The sequence below is a fragment of the Brassica oleracea genome, chromosome C5 (assembly GCF_000695525.1).
Source record: "Brassica oleracea var. oleracea cultivar TO1000 chromosome C5, BOL, whole genome shotgun sequence".
Classification (NCBI taxonomy): Eukaryota; Viridiplantae; Streptophyta; class Magnoliopsida; order Brassicales; family Brassicaceae; genus Brassica; species Brassica oleracea.
This window is the reverse complement of record NC_027752.1, coordinates 31,966,010-31,979,463: the sequence shown is the minus strand read 5'-3', so window position 1 is coordinate 31,979,463 and position 13,454 is coordinate 31,966,010. Positions and strand designations below refer to the sequence as shown.

Genomic DNA, 13,454 nt, shown 5'->3' with positions numbered 1-13,454 from the left:
ATAGAAAATGGTAGTTAATTAAAAGGTTACAATTTTAAAAACGATCTTCTATTTTGATAATTTTAAAATTACTATAAATATAAAACAAATTATTAATATAAACATGTGTAGCCTGGATAATAACTTAGAATGTGTATAACTAAAGTAAAATTTAATATTGAGTTTGTACACAATACTATCAAAGCATCATAGACAAAGGTCATGGAACCTAAAAAAAAAGGTCATGAAACACAAAAGAAGAAGTGAGGCAAATGCGAGAATAATAATAATGCAGTTCGTAGGTTTGCAACTCAGATTGTAGGGCATGATCAAACCGTAGGAGTTAGAATTCTTAAACCATTTTTCTATATAAATTATTTTCAGAAACTTATGCAATGTGTTTAATCAGATTTAAGTTAAGAGTTCTTCATAATTTTTGATTAAAAACCTAATTCCAGGTCTCAGACAGTGATAATTTTTGTATATATCTACCATTTATAAATTTCAGAAAGTTTTTAAGTTGGGTTTGAAGTCCTCACTCATACATGGTTCAGCCTTGCATAAAGGGATGACCGAACACACAAACACTATCCAACAAACATAAAAATAATATTAATATTCAAAATTATTTCCAAAAAATCTGATTAATTAAATAATTAAAATAAAAAACTGTAAAATTAATATTACATCAACAATGGTAAGAAAGTAAACCTTCTATAAATTTACAACTAAAAATATTTCAAATCATGAAGCAAAATTTTCTTTCTATCACAAACAAACTTTAAAAAAACATAAATTAAATAGCAACAATAAATGTTAAATTTAAATTTTAGTTAAAAAGGTCGACAAAATTATTTTGGTTAAAACGATAAATTGAAGACAACAAATAAAGAACCGGTATACAAGTCGGTGATACTTTCTTTTAAAGACAAGTACAAAAATAAAAGTTAATAATTTTAAAACTAATCAAAATTTATACAGTACTAATTATAAGCTTTACAATTGTTTTACATAAAAATAAATAACCACGATAAAGAATATATATAGATCTTAACTTATAATTTAGTTAAATTTTTATTAATCTTACTAATATCCTACATAAAACTCCAATAAAACACAACAAAATATTTCAAATATTTTTAAATTTGCATTTATGTTTATAATTCTATAACAAGTTTCAATGTATATCATATTTGTTCGATTTTAAAATATAAATATAAAAATTAAACTAATATTATAGGAAAAAATTCGGGCGTAGACCGAAAAACCCCCTAGTGTATATAAATATAACTTATGAAGCATAGAAAATTACTTTGGTGTTACAGGACTACCTTTATATTGCAACCCAAAGTCACAAACTAACGTCTTGAGAACAACCTTTTAGAACACAAAACCTCAAAGTCTTCCATGTTCTTTTAGAATACACTAACTTGAAAATACATGTCATGTTTTTCCAGCTAAGCGATATTATCCGCTACGTCTTGAAGAAACTTTCGTAAAGCAATGCGTGACGATCCACCGTCCATCAAGGCGACAGTGCATTTCTCGCTGATCTCCTTCACTCTCTTCCTCACGTCACTACCCTGCTCCATCAGAACCCTTATCCCTCTCTCAATTTCCTCGGCCGTAACGAGTTTCATCTCCGTCCTCCCCAACAAAAGATCTCCTCGCCAGTACTTCCTGATCTCCACCGACAATCCAAGCTCCTCTACCATCTCAAAGGCGTTGAACTTCTGTTCAGCGTAAAGAGGCCAAATGGCCGTGGGAACTCCGAACCACAGACTCTCCAGCGTCGAGTTCCACCCGCCGTGAGAGATGAAACCTCCGACCGCCGGCTTCTCCAGCACGGCCGCTTGTGGGGCCCAGCCAATCACCTTCCCTCTTGCCTTCATCCGGTCAATAAACCCTTCTGGGAGAATCTCCTCCAAGTTGGAGAACTCACGAGGAGGTTCCTTCATTACATTTGGAGATGCACGGCGGAGAGACCAGAGAAACCGGTGGCCGCTTCCCTCAAGCGCGGTGGCAATTTCTCTCGCTTGTTCCTCACTGAAGCCTCCCATGCTCCCGAAGCAGAGGAACACTACCGAACCAGCCGGTTGCTCATCGAGCCATTCCAAAATCTCCGCTTGTGCAACGTCCGTGTCGTTTTTGAGGTGCAACACTGGCCCCACTGAGTAGGCAGGAGGAGTGTCACTATCACCGTTGGAGAGAAACTTCAACCCATGAGGTTCGAGCTCTGCAACAGTATTTACTAAAATGCCCTTGGTCTCTCTGAATCTTCTCGCTTGAGTTCGGAAGAACGAGAACCACTCCTTTGATTTGAATATGTAAGGAAGACATTTCAACGGATACGGACGAGTCAAACTCGGAACCACCAACTCAGCGTCCGAGTCTTCGAACTCGCTCATGTCATACTTATTATTCTCCTCAGCCGAGTCGTACATGAACTGCATGTGAAGCAAGAGTCCAAGAAAGCCAGCGTTGGATGTGTAAAACAAGTAACTAGGGACCCCGAACTCGTCGGCCACATCGATCATGCATGTGCAGTACATGTCGACCACAAATCCAGCGAGACGAGGCGAGTCAGGTCGAGTCTGTTCGAGGAGTTTTGCAACCGCGTCTTTGACCAGTGGCTTCAGAATTTGGACGTGGGAATCAGTTGCCGTTAGCTCGGTGGGTTGTTCTTCTCCAGAGATTACTTCGTAACGGAGACGGGTATTGGATGCGGCGGTGAGAGCGGCGATTATAGAGGTGGTTTTGGAGTTGAAAGATATGATGATTACGGTGATGGAGAGGCGGTTGTTTTCATCGAGTAGTCGCTCCGCCATCTCCACGGTGGCCATTAGATGACCAGTTGCCGGAGAAGGAATGAATATCAGCTCCATTTTCATTTTGTTATTGCTATTTTGGTGTGTTGTTATCAATTGAAGAGAGGAGATAAGAAGATAAGAAAATAATAACAATGATAATTTTTATGTGTTCATTGGTGAATTTTCAAACTCATGTTTGACTTGTTTGTTTCTATATACAATTTTACTTTCGTATATGGTTCTTCCAACAAGTTAATTTCAATAGTCTTTTCAAGGTTAGAGAGGTAAGGAGGATATTGGTCCCATACCACGTTAGATCTTCACATTGTGTTCAATTATGTTGTTCGTAACCATGAAAAAGATGCTTGTACTATACTACTATATATAAATCTATCTCCACTTTAAACTTCAAAGTTCAGAGTATAGTAAAAAGATAGCATTGACGACTGTTATTGTAGTCGACCTTAGGCCACCTTTAACGCTAGTTGCTTAAAGGGTGGCTAGCAATTTTTTAATTTAAAAAAAAAGAAAAAGAAGAAGAAGAAGAAGAAGAAGAAGAAGAAGAAGCGCTGCTTCTGCGGCTTGTTTAAGCGTCCATTGTTTGTTCTGTTCGCGGGTCCCACTGATACGTGGCGGCCCGTGATTGACCTTTTTTAAAAAAAAAATTTTGTTTTTTTTAAGTCAGAAACAAAAAATTAAAAAAAAAAATTTAAGCACCCTAATGGGTTGCTAGGGTTAATGATGCCCTTAATTGGGCGTTCTATTTGGCCCTTATTTTTGCCCAATCATACTCATTATATTCTATGGTTAACTTTTCTTTTTGTCCTTTTGACATCGAAAAAACTAATTTATTACTCAAACTTAAGGTGATCTGGGTAACCAGACTAAAATATAACAACCAACAAAACATAGTTTTATATGGAAAGACCTTGCATGAAGCATCCCCGATCCTAGATTGGATCGTTGGGACGAACCATGGTGCGAGGAGACGCACCAGTCAGGTCATCAGACCTAAGGACAAGTGTATCATGGCTCAATGACAAGGTTAAGGGCATCAGGAAGATGAGACTTAACCAGGATGAAGTAAAGGGAAGCTTAAGAGAGCTGGGCGAGTGATCTGGTAGCTGGACAAGGCCGAGAGCAAACTCAACCAGCTGAGGATAGTGTGGAGTTAGCTCACTCAGTCTTGGGTAGCTCACTGGAGCTGATAGACTAGCTCACTCAGCTGGGAATAGTTGGTGACCAGCTCAACTCAGCTCGGTGGAGTGTTATGGTCCGGGCCGCTGTGGTCGGGTAATGGGCGGTTATGGGCTGGTGGGATCTTGACATGAACAACCAAGGGTCAGTGGGTCTTGGTCATTGGACAAGGGACTCAGGATGATGTTCTGCGCCTGATTTTCGGACAGCCCAAAGGAGAGGAAGAGCAATTGGGCGGTTTTACCGAAAAGGTGCAAAAGGGGCAGTTTTGTGCCCTTTCCCTTTAACTGCTTGTGCCGGTTTCTTCAGGGCAGTTGGGCGTGGCTTTCTCTATAAATATAGAGTCCCTGGCACAGAAAATGGCACGAAAATCCTTAGGCAGAGCTCTGCCAAAATCATATCAGAAAGAAAGAAACAAAGAGAGCAAGGGACCGGCGGTTAGAGAAGAGGACCGTGGGTGTTGGTGTGGTCTTGCCGGCGAGATCTGATCGTGGGAAGGCCAGGGGATCGACATGGATACCAGACAAAAGGAAAAGGAGAAAGAAAAGGAGAAGGACTTGCCTCCAGGGGAAAGAACACCCAAGGTTAGTGGTGTAGACTGCAAAGGACGGCCCCGGGCCTGCGGATGAACCATATGGACTTGTGGTCGGATCACTATGCAGATACATCCATTCTCTCTACTTCATCTGGATCATATGTTTCTATCATGTATTGTGGTGTTATTCAATTGATTGAGACATGGAACACTGAACCTAGGCCTTGGCCGGTCCAGGGACAAAGTCTTAGGCCTTTGTCGGACTGATCTATGGTCGGATCTCACATCTCGAGTTGGATTTGTTGAGAACCAATTATGGGAATATCTTAGTTGGGAATTATCATGAATTATCATGGTTTTTAATTAGTTTTTGGGAATTTATTTGAGTATTTGGACAGATCCTAGTTTAAGGAACCGAACCATGCCATTCTAGTCTTGATGTTTAGGGTATCGGCCTTATGTGTTTATGATCTGATTTGTGTGGTTACAGGAGCGTACTTGGACCGTGGTAAAGGAAAGATGCCGTGAAGATTCAAAGTTCAAACCATGGGAAGATGTGTGGTGAATGGGTCATTGTAGATAGATGTGAAGTATTGATAGCCTATTGTGCAAACTATGAAATTATGATAGATTAAGTGTGTAATCTAGTAGTATGAACCTATGAATGAGGTATGGATCTCTTTTATTATATATATACAATTGATTTGCCCCTTATGTTCATTTGTTAGGATTGCATGATCTTGAACCTCACTTAATGAATTTGGACTTACCATCTAAAAACTTAAGAACAATCGGAATCAACTATATAAATACGGGATGTTAAGGCCGCGGATCATGATTGAGCTTAGAGCCGGGATCGGGCCTTACATCGCAGTCCTAGCTTAAGAATCTGAAATCTAATTTTCCGCTCGTGGAATATGGGTAATCTTGAAGTCCAGAAATCATATATGCAGAGTCTCTATCCGCTCCGCCAGTCACGAGGTTTCTTAATAATGACAATCAAATCTTTACAATCCGTTCCAAATCTCTGGCATGTCGAGTGCTGAAACATATCCTCCATCGCCTAAAGTGCTTTCAGTTCTGAGTGTAATGCAGACTCTCCATGTGGGTTGTTTTGTGTCCCCATGAGATGAACCTTCCCCAAACTATCCACCCAAACCCATCCAGACCCACTGAGCTGTGTCGTAGATGTCCATGACCCATCTATGAGGCATGTATTACCCAAGCTTAAGACTTGGGGTTCCTCTAAACTCTGTTCTTGTGGGTTAGGTGGCACCACCTCATTTGCATTGAATTATGGATGACACTCACTCTCTGCATACTGCACTAGTTCCAAAGGATCTCTTTCTATCCTCCTAAAGAGTTTGTCATTTCGAGCCTTTCAAATATACCAAATTATCCAGGGATAGAGATCTCTGTCTAAATTTGGTTCGATAATATTGTCCTTCCTCCATAATAGGTAGTCCATATTAGCATAAATGTTCGGTACAGGAAAGATCTCTGGATTTGTTGGTATTGTTGATAAGGACCAAGCTTATAAAACTAGGGGGCACTCGAATATGTCATGAGTAACAAACTCTTCCGGTTCTCCACATCTCGGGCAATAGTCATCACATCTCATATTACGCAGCCGTTTCAAATTCCTCGTTACTGCCACATGACATGTATTCAATTGCCATATGAGATGATATATCTTCCGAGGCGCATTTATCTTCTAAGCAAAAGCTTTAAGTTTAGTTATACTGGGTTGCAACACCTCTTTCTCTTCCTGTCTTTAATAAGTTTCAGGCTATCCAATATCCAGATTTGACCGTGTATTGACCGTTTTTAGTAAAATTCCAACAGAAAGTATCACGACGATGCGTTATGTTTATGGCCAAACTCCTTATGAGAGGTATATCAGTAGGTGCAACATAATCCTCCAATAGTCTAACATCCCATTTTTTCGATTCTTGATCAATAAGGTCACTTACTCTCATATTCTCAGTGGCGAAGCCAGGTTAACGGACGAGGGGGCAGGTGCACCCACAATTATTTTAAAATTTAGTATTTTACATGTAGAAACATCAAAGTTTGGTTAGCTTATATGGTAAAAAGAGGTATATGCACCCTCAGTTTCTCAGGTTCGATCCTTGTCTAATGTATTTTAAAATTTTTCTATCAATAGTGCACCTATAACTTAAATGGGCTAGATTCACCCCTGCATATTCAGGTGTACAAATAGAGCTGAAAGACGAGCCGACCTCGCTGGAGTTGAAGGGATCCAAAGATCTTCCCATACTTTAACTACATAACCTGAGTGTATATTCCTAATTGCAATAGTTTACGAACCGCAGAAATACTGGTCCTCTGTTCGTAAACGAAGGAAACAAACAGTATTTATATATAGCCAAAATAAATATTGGTTTAACAAAAGGTATTGCTGCCTAGAGGAGGTCGATTTCACACAAAACTATGGGCTTTTAGTCGGCCTAATATTAAAGGGCTAAGATTTTAACTATTGGGCTGTGTTGGAAGCAAAATCCTAAAAAGATGTTGTAGCCGCTAGTCGGTAAGGAAAACCCTAATGCGCCTGTGTCGTATAAATATGGTTCGTCTTCTACAATGAATTGATACACCATAGCTGCTGCTTGTATATATTCTCTTTATACTGAGCTTTACAATGAACAATAGGAGTTTTTTTTCATTGTTTTGTCGGTTATTATTGATTTGTTTTTGGATTGGTGGCGGGTGCGAAGAAGGGATATGGTGATGAAACGAATAATTTCGTGGACTAGAGTTTCCGATCTGGGCTCTTCACCCAGTAGTTGACGATACATCCCTTGGCTGTCTGAGTATCCCTCTTCTTTTTGCTTCCCTCCACCACAATCATACCTTTTCTTAAAACTTGATTTTTTTTAGATATGGCCGATGAGGATAAAAACAATTATCTTAGCGGATTTCAGTGAGGTTTTTCAAATCAATGATCTGAATTGTTACACACACTGATGCTATTTCTTAATAACTAATTTGAAAATAGTTAATTTTGTTAGTTTTGATGCGATGATGATAAAACTGCACGGAGGTGCACGAAGGGCAGTGGACAAAGCAGAAACTGTTTTGCCGTGAGCTCTCTTAATTAAACGACTTCTCCTTCCACTGAGCATCAATTAGAATTTTTCACCTGCGATATTTTCAATTTGTTCTTTATATTATGGTATTTTTAATTGAAAGGAGGCGTCTTTTACCAATTCTGAAGGATAAAAACAGTTCCTTTAGGTATAATGGCATTGACGCAATATTGATTTGTGGTATATCCTGATCATCTGGCCTTTACTATGTTATTTGATCCTGGAAATGCCTCGCATATTTTCTGTTACACTGAAAGTTATATGCATTGCCATTGGTTGACTTTCAGCATACTGCCTGATTAAAGTGAGTACAACTCAGTGGGTAAATTCCTCACTTGTCTGAATAAACAACACTCAAAAAATTTCTGAAAGAGAGCTCAAATTTACTGCTCGTCTGGATATTTGAACCTATAATCGGCATGACCTGATTCTTCATTTTACGAGTCAATGGTCCTCATCAGTTCATACAATGCACATAAGAAGAGGATGAAAGACAATTTGATTAGAGGAACCTGCATCAACGCTGCCGTTTGGCTTGGTGGCTTGTTTAGCCTTTTCTTTTTTTTTCTATTATTATCATGACTAAGAGACGAACTGTCAAAATATACCTGCCTAATTGTAAGAGTTCGAATATAGAATTTAAAATTAACAGATATTTGAGTATGGTTATAGTACAAGTCTGTATGTACTAATTAAAACCGTTATCATGTGTTAGGTGTAAGAAAATAGCCGATTTCCTCAAACGTTAGAGAAGCTATAGAACACGCATCCAACTTTGCATTGTTCTCAGATAGATCACATCAGCCAAAAGAAAATCAATCATGTATACATGAAGCTAAACCTTAGCTGAAATCTGCAGAGAACCAACTTTTATAAACTGCTCCCACAAAAAAAACGCTTTCACATCACCTCCCAATTAGGAATGTTGATATGGGCTACCAGGCCTGTTTAGGCCCTGTCCGTTTAGACCATGTCCGTTTTGGTCCGTTTAATGTCTAGTCCGTTTAGATCAGTTACCCGTTTACACCCGTTTAATGTTAAGCCTATTTATGTTGATAGTACCCGTTTAGACCCGTTTAATTTTTTTTTTGTGAATTATTTTTTTGTCAATAATCTTTTGTCATATCTTTATACAATTTTTATTTGATTTTAAAACTTATACTAATAAATAGAAATTCCAATTAAAGCAAATTTTGAAAACAATACTTTACTTTTATTAAATGTTAATCAGTTCATAATATCATAGAAAACATCAACAAATTTTAAACACAATTATAACCCAAACTTTTTTCTAGAAAAAAAAACACAAACTATATATTTGTTTGTAACACAAACTATATATAATATAACTATTTTGTTTCAAAACAAAAATTATAAAAAAAAATAATCTTTAAATATAATTTTTTTTTTGAAAAAAACTCATAAACGGGTTTAAACGGATATACCCGTTAATGAGACAGACCTAAACGAACAGATCCGTATAAACCCGTTTATTTTTATATCATAATAAAAGGATTACGTGTCCGCCCGTTTATACTAAAGCCCGTTAGGTCCGCGAGCTTCAAACCCATTTTAACATCTCTACTCCCGATACTATCCCCAACAGAACAATGAAACAAATGGCATATGACGCTTCTCTTTCCTTCCACTCGTGAGGGCATCTCCAACCCTACTCCAAAATCCACTATAAACTCCATTTTGCAGTAAAATCATCTCCAACCCCACTCCAAAATCCACTCCAAAATGGCGTAATAGATATGATTACTCCAAATATGGAGTAAACCAACTCATTACTCCAAAATAGAGTTGAAATTTTTTATTTATAAAATGGTCTTCCATATTTAAATATTTTTGTTTTTAATAAAATATTATTATAAATAAATATATAAATATTATTTTACTATATATATTATAAAAATTACTGTTAATATTTCTTAATTATATAAATATCCATCTAATGAACTATTTTATGCAACAAAATATATATAATATAAAACATAAAAGACCATACATATAAAAAATAAAAGATAAACACCACACAAAAGATATATGATATAAAACATAAAAGAGCATACATATGAAAATGAACTATTTTGCAAATAGTATAAATGAAAGATGATATTACTAATTTTTTATTAACATAAAACATAATATATTAAAAATATTCTATTTTGGAGTAGGAAATGGAGTAATACATTGGAGCAAAACTCAACTCAATTTTGGAATTACTCTATTTTGAAGTAGAAAATGGAGTAATACATTGGAGATGCTCTAAGCATCAGCCTTGTCTTGCCACGTCAGCTTTAATCAACAGAAATATTGAGGTCCTCTCCATTTGTCTCTCTTACTCCTACATCATTAGTTACCTTTGAGCATGATTAACCCGAAGTTCTTAGGATGGAGTTATTAACGGAAGTTAAGAAACTGTTTCTTAACTTTTAGCTAAAAAAGTTAAGAACCGGTTCTTAAATAAAGACTTTAAGAACCGGTTCTTCATTTTTTTAGTTAAAAATTAAAAAACAGTTTCTTAACTTCCGCTAAAAACCCTACTCTAAGAACTCCGGGTTAATCATGCAGATGGATCAGAGTATACATAATAAATAAGTGCTTTCGTCTATGTGCTCCAAAGGTGACCAAAACTAGATCCTAAAGCATAAAAAGCCGTTACAAGCTGAGTACTAATATTGTAAAGAAACTAGTTTAAAATAAAACTGAAGTTTATATAGTAAACAAACACTTGTTCCTTAAACCGGGAAAATTTCCCTAATCAGGTTCTAAGTAGGCAAAATTGAAAATGTTATGGCTTCAAAAACATTGAAGTAATGCATGCAACTGATGAATCTTCCAGACATTTAGGGCACTTGCAGGTGAAACCGTAATCTGCAAATAATGCTTGTCTCTCTTCGTACGGAAGCTCCTCGTCTATATACGAAATCGTCACCTGTATTCATCATATAAACACTCAAAAAAATAAGCTACTGTTTATATAAAACCATTCAATTACAAGTCTAAGAGAGAAGACAAGATGATTGTACCTCTTCGTTCTTGCTGATGCGTCTTAACGCAATAATAACTGCTTGTCCGTCTCTGTCCTGCAAAACCAACCACAAGAGAGAGTAGATAGAAACTCTTAAGAGAGAGTAGAGACATTGCAACTCCAAATCCTTTTGAGGTGTGTTAACCATAAAGAAGACAAAAACGAAAGAACGTTACCTCTTCTCTTTTGAAGGCTTTTGCATTAGGGCAACATGAATGGTTCATACAGCTCTGCAGAGGGAAGAAAGCCGTTCCTGACACAAATACAGATGAATGTAACAATGTTAAACCGTGGTTACAAGCTACATAACTCCTCTTTTATTAAGGCAACACTGTTTCACATCATTTCTAACCTTGGCAACAGTCAGAATACTCATCACCGAGAGCATCTAGAAACGGTCTTGTGATTTCCTCAGCTTTGTCCTTTTCAGCGTCTGGAAGATCATCAATATACAAGAAATAGTCCTCTACTGGTGATGCTACCACCAAGTCTCTGCCAAAGATTGGTATCCTCATCTCTGAGTTATATTTATCGTACTGGTAAGAACATAGAAAAGGAAGTGGTGACTCTTACAGGTTATTCAGCTCAAACATGCCGATGATATTCCCATATATATCAAGCGAGAAAACTTTCATGTGTCAAGGAATGACTCTCTGCAAGTAGATTATTATACAAAGAAACAATGGTATAGATTATACATCAAACTGATGAAGGTGGATACGGGCTTCACATTCTTTGTCAAATATGGCTGTCTTCAGGAGCTCCAAAGACTGGAGATAAAAGAATATAGCAAAACAGTCAGGATTTGAAGCTAATGAAATTAACATAAGACATGGCAAGCAAACTCAACCTTCAAAAAAATATAATAAATACAAATGAAACACATACCGTGCATGCAAGATCCTTTATCTGCGTTCTGAAGGCACCTTCATCTGACGGATCAACATCATCTGGCAACGCGATACAGTCCCACCACCTACCAAATATAGAATTAGACTTGTATATAAATTCTATTCTTGTATGAACATGAGTTACTACCCGTATGTGATTTGGATCACATTCAGAAACCATAGACAAAAAAGAAAAAGCAAGCAATTCATGTTCTTCAATTATCAAGACTATCTAATGGCAAAATCAACATATATATATACCTTCTTTTGTATCCAACCGATACTGGTTTCCATGCCTCCAAGAGTAGTGACTGTTTTGACACACTCTGCTTCGCTTGTTTGTTAACATGTTCTGCTTTAAGCTTCCTGTACCTTAGAATGGTGAAGGCAATCGCCTAGCCATGATAATCCATTATCCAGAACTTGTTAGTTTCTTTTTTTTTTTCTATATATACTAGAGAAAAGAAAAGGTCACAAACTCTACAATAAGCTCTATCACACAGTAAGCTAAAACATGTTAAAAGATTCATGGGGCACTGTCCAAGATGGTCTAGAGGCAGACATAATATATACCTTTGCAGCCAGGAGAAAGATATCATTTGTCTCTGAAAATTAAGAAACTAAAGATATAAATACAAAAAAAAGAGAGTCAAGTTCAAAGAGACTATTTATAACCAGCAAAGAACTTACCATTAGAATGTTTAATAAACTCTCCAAGAACTTCTCTAGATATTGATTCAGACCTCTCACCAGTGCAGAGTAGAGAATGAGAACTTTCCCAATCTGCCTCTGCGCATGATCCACTATGTCATATCGAAACAACACATTAGCAAACAGCGAACACATGTAAAAACAATAACCAAAACGAAAGTTCAAGACATCAAACGGTTCAAGACATTAGTAAACAGCGGACATAATCAAACCTGCAGTAAAAAGCCTCTTGGCATCCTCCGGGACACGAAAGAGGAGAAGGCAAAGGAAACTTGTCAGTATGAGGCAAGGCCATTTCACCGTTCATCAGAGAACTAACAACTCCTTGTGGAAGAGAATTATGATTTGAACTACTGCTTTCAGAAGAATCACCACCACCACCACCACAACAACCAGAGAGGCCCATGTTCTTGAAATAGAGTTTCCTCCCGATTTGTTTCTCTACTGATCCGATGAATCGGAAACAAAAACTGCAGACCAAACAGTCCACCTGGAGATGGAAGGTGATTCAGACAAGTCAAGTGAATCAAGAAAGAAGAAAACTTAAAAAAAAAAAGAACAAGTTGAAGTCACCTTGTTGGATGAGTGTTGGATACCAACAAGAATCTCATCTTTCAAAATGAGTTCATCTTCCTGAAACTCTGAGTTTGCATAGACACCTATACTACCAAAGGAAGAGAAGAGAAGAGGTTGTATTACTACAATGACAAGAAAGATTTTAGCTTTTGAAAGAAAGAAGCTTTGCTTTTGGGAGGGACCTTTTCCGAAGGTGCCGTTATGTTTTACTAGGAGGCCATGACATCTTCTACTGCTTATTAGCTGATTGAAATACTCCTCCTGAGCAATTATAGAATAATAGGACGCAACACACATATAATAGATAAATCAGCTATTAAGCGTGGTCTTGAGGAACAATAGAATAAAAAAAAGGATCTTGGCGGAGGAGGGAGAGAGGGAGATTTTGCCTGAAGTTGGAGACTTGGAAGCGGAGCAAGAAGACTGGCGACTTCAGCGGCGGTATTGTCGTTCATATCGCAAAGAGAAGCCATTGGAAGGAAGTGACGGAGATTTTCTCAGACAGAGGGGTTGCTTTGTTCTCAGACTTGGCTTTACTTCTCCACTCGACGGCGCGTTTTACTCCAAAAACCCCAGTAGATAAATAAAAAATAATTATTATTTGCCAGC

General features: G+C 37.4%; 2 protein-coding genes across 2 annotated transcripts; both read right to left on the bottom strand.

The window, feature by feature from the left end:
- Nucleotides 1–1,200: 1,200 nt before the first annotated feature.
- Nucleotides 1,201–2,975, bottom strand: LOC106292726 (UDP-glycosyltransferase 71B6-like). Its single transcript, XM_013728373.1, has one exon. The coding sequence runs from the start codon at nt 2,868–2,870 to the stop codon at nt 1,437–1,439; it is 1,434 nt and encodes a 477-aa protein (XP_013583827.1). The 5' UTR covers nt 2,871–2,975; the 3' UTR covers nt 1,201–1,436.
- A 7,340-nt stretch (nt 2,976–10,315) lies between these two features.
- Nucleotides 10,316–13,400, bottom strand: LOC106292633 (histone-lysine N-methyltransferase ATXR2). Its single transcript, XM_013728258.1, has 14 exons — nt 13,235–13,400; nt 13,028–13,106; nt 12,843–12,928; nt 12,482–12,759; nt 12,249–12,361; nt 12,132–12,163; nt 11,820–11,953; nt 11,557–11,644; nt 11,390–11,438; nt 11,242–11,296; nt 11,021–11,160; nt 10,845–10,921; nt 10,667–10,723; nt 10,316–10,572 (listed from the first exon to the last, which is right to left on the bottom strand). Exons 1-14 carry the CDS (start codon nt 13,316–13,318, stop codon nt 10,429–10,431), a joined length of 1,416 nt encoding a protein of 471 aa, XP_013583712.1. The 5' UTR covers nt 13,319–13,400; the 3' UTR covers nt 10,316–10,428.
- Between the last annotated feature and the right edge of the window lie 54 nt (nt 13,401–13,454).

What these genes read in the sequence shown, in the direction of transcription:
- LOC106292726 (XM_013728373.1), bottom strand. Translation starts at nt 2,870, where the DNA reads ATGAAAATGGAGCTGATATTCATTCCTTCTCCGGCAACTGGTCATCTA.
- LOC106292633 (XM_013728258.1), bottom strand. Translation starts at nt 13,318, where the DNA reads ATGGCTTCTCTTTGCGATATGAACGACAATACCGCCGCTGAAGTCGCC. An exon ending in ATGTTTGAGCTGAATAACCT is followed by an intron (nt 11,161 to 11,241) that starts GTAAGAGTCACC and finishes AATCTTTGGCAG; the next exon opens with AGACTTGGTGGTAGCATCAC. An exon ending in AAGCCTTCAAAAGAGAAGAG is followed by an intron (nt 10,724 to 10,844) that starts GTAACGTTCTTT and finishes TTGGTTTTGCAG; the next exon opens with GACAGAGACGGACAAGCAGT.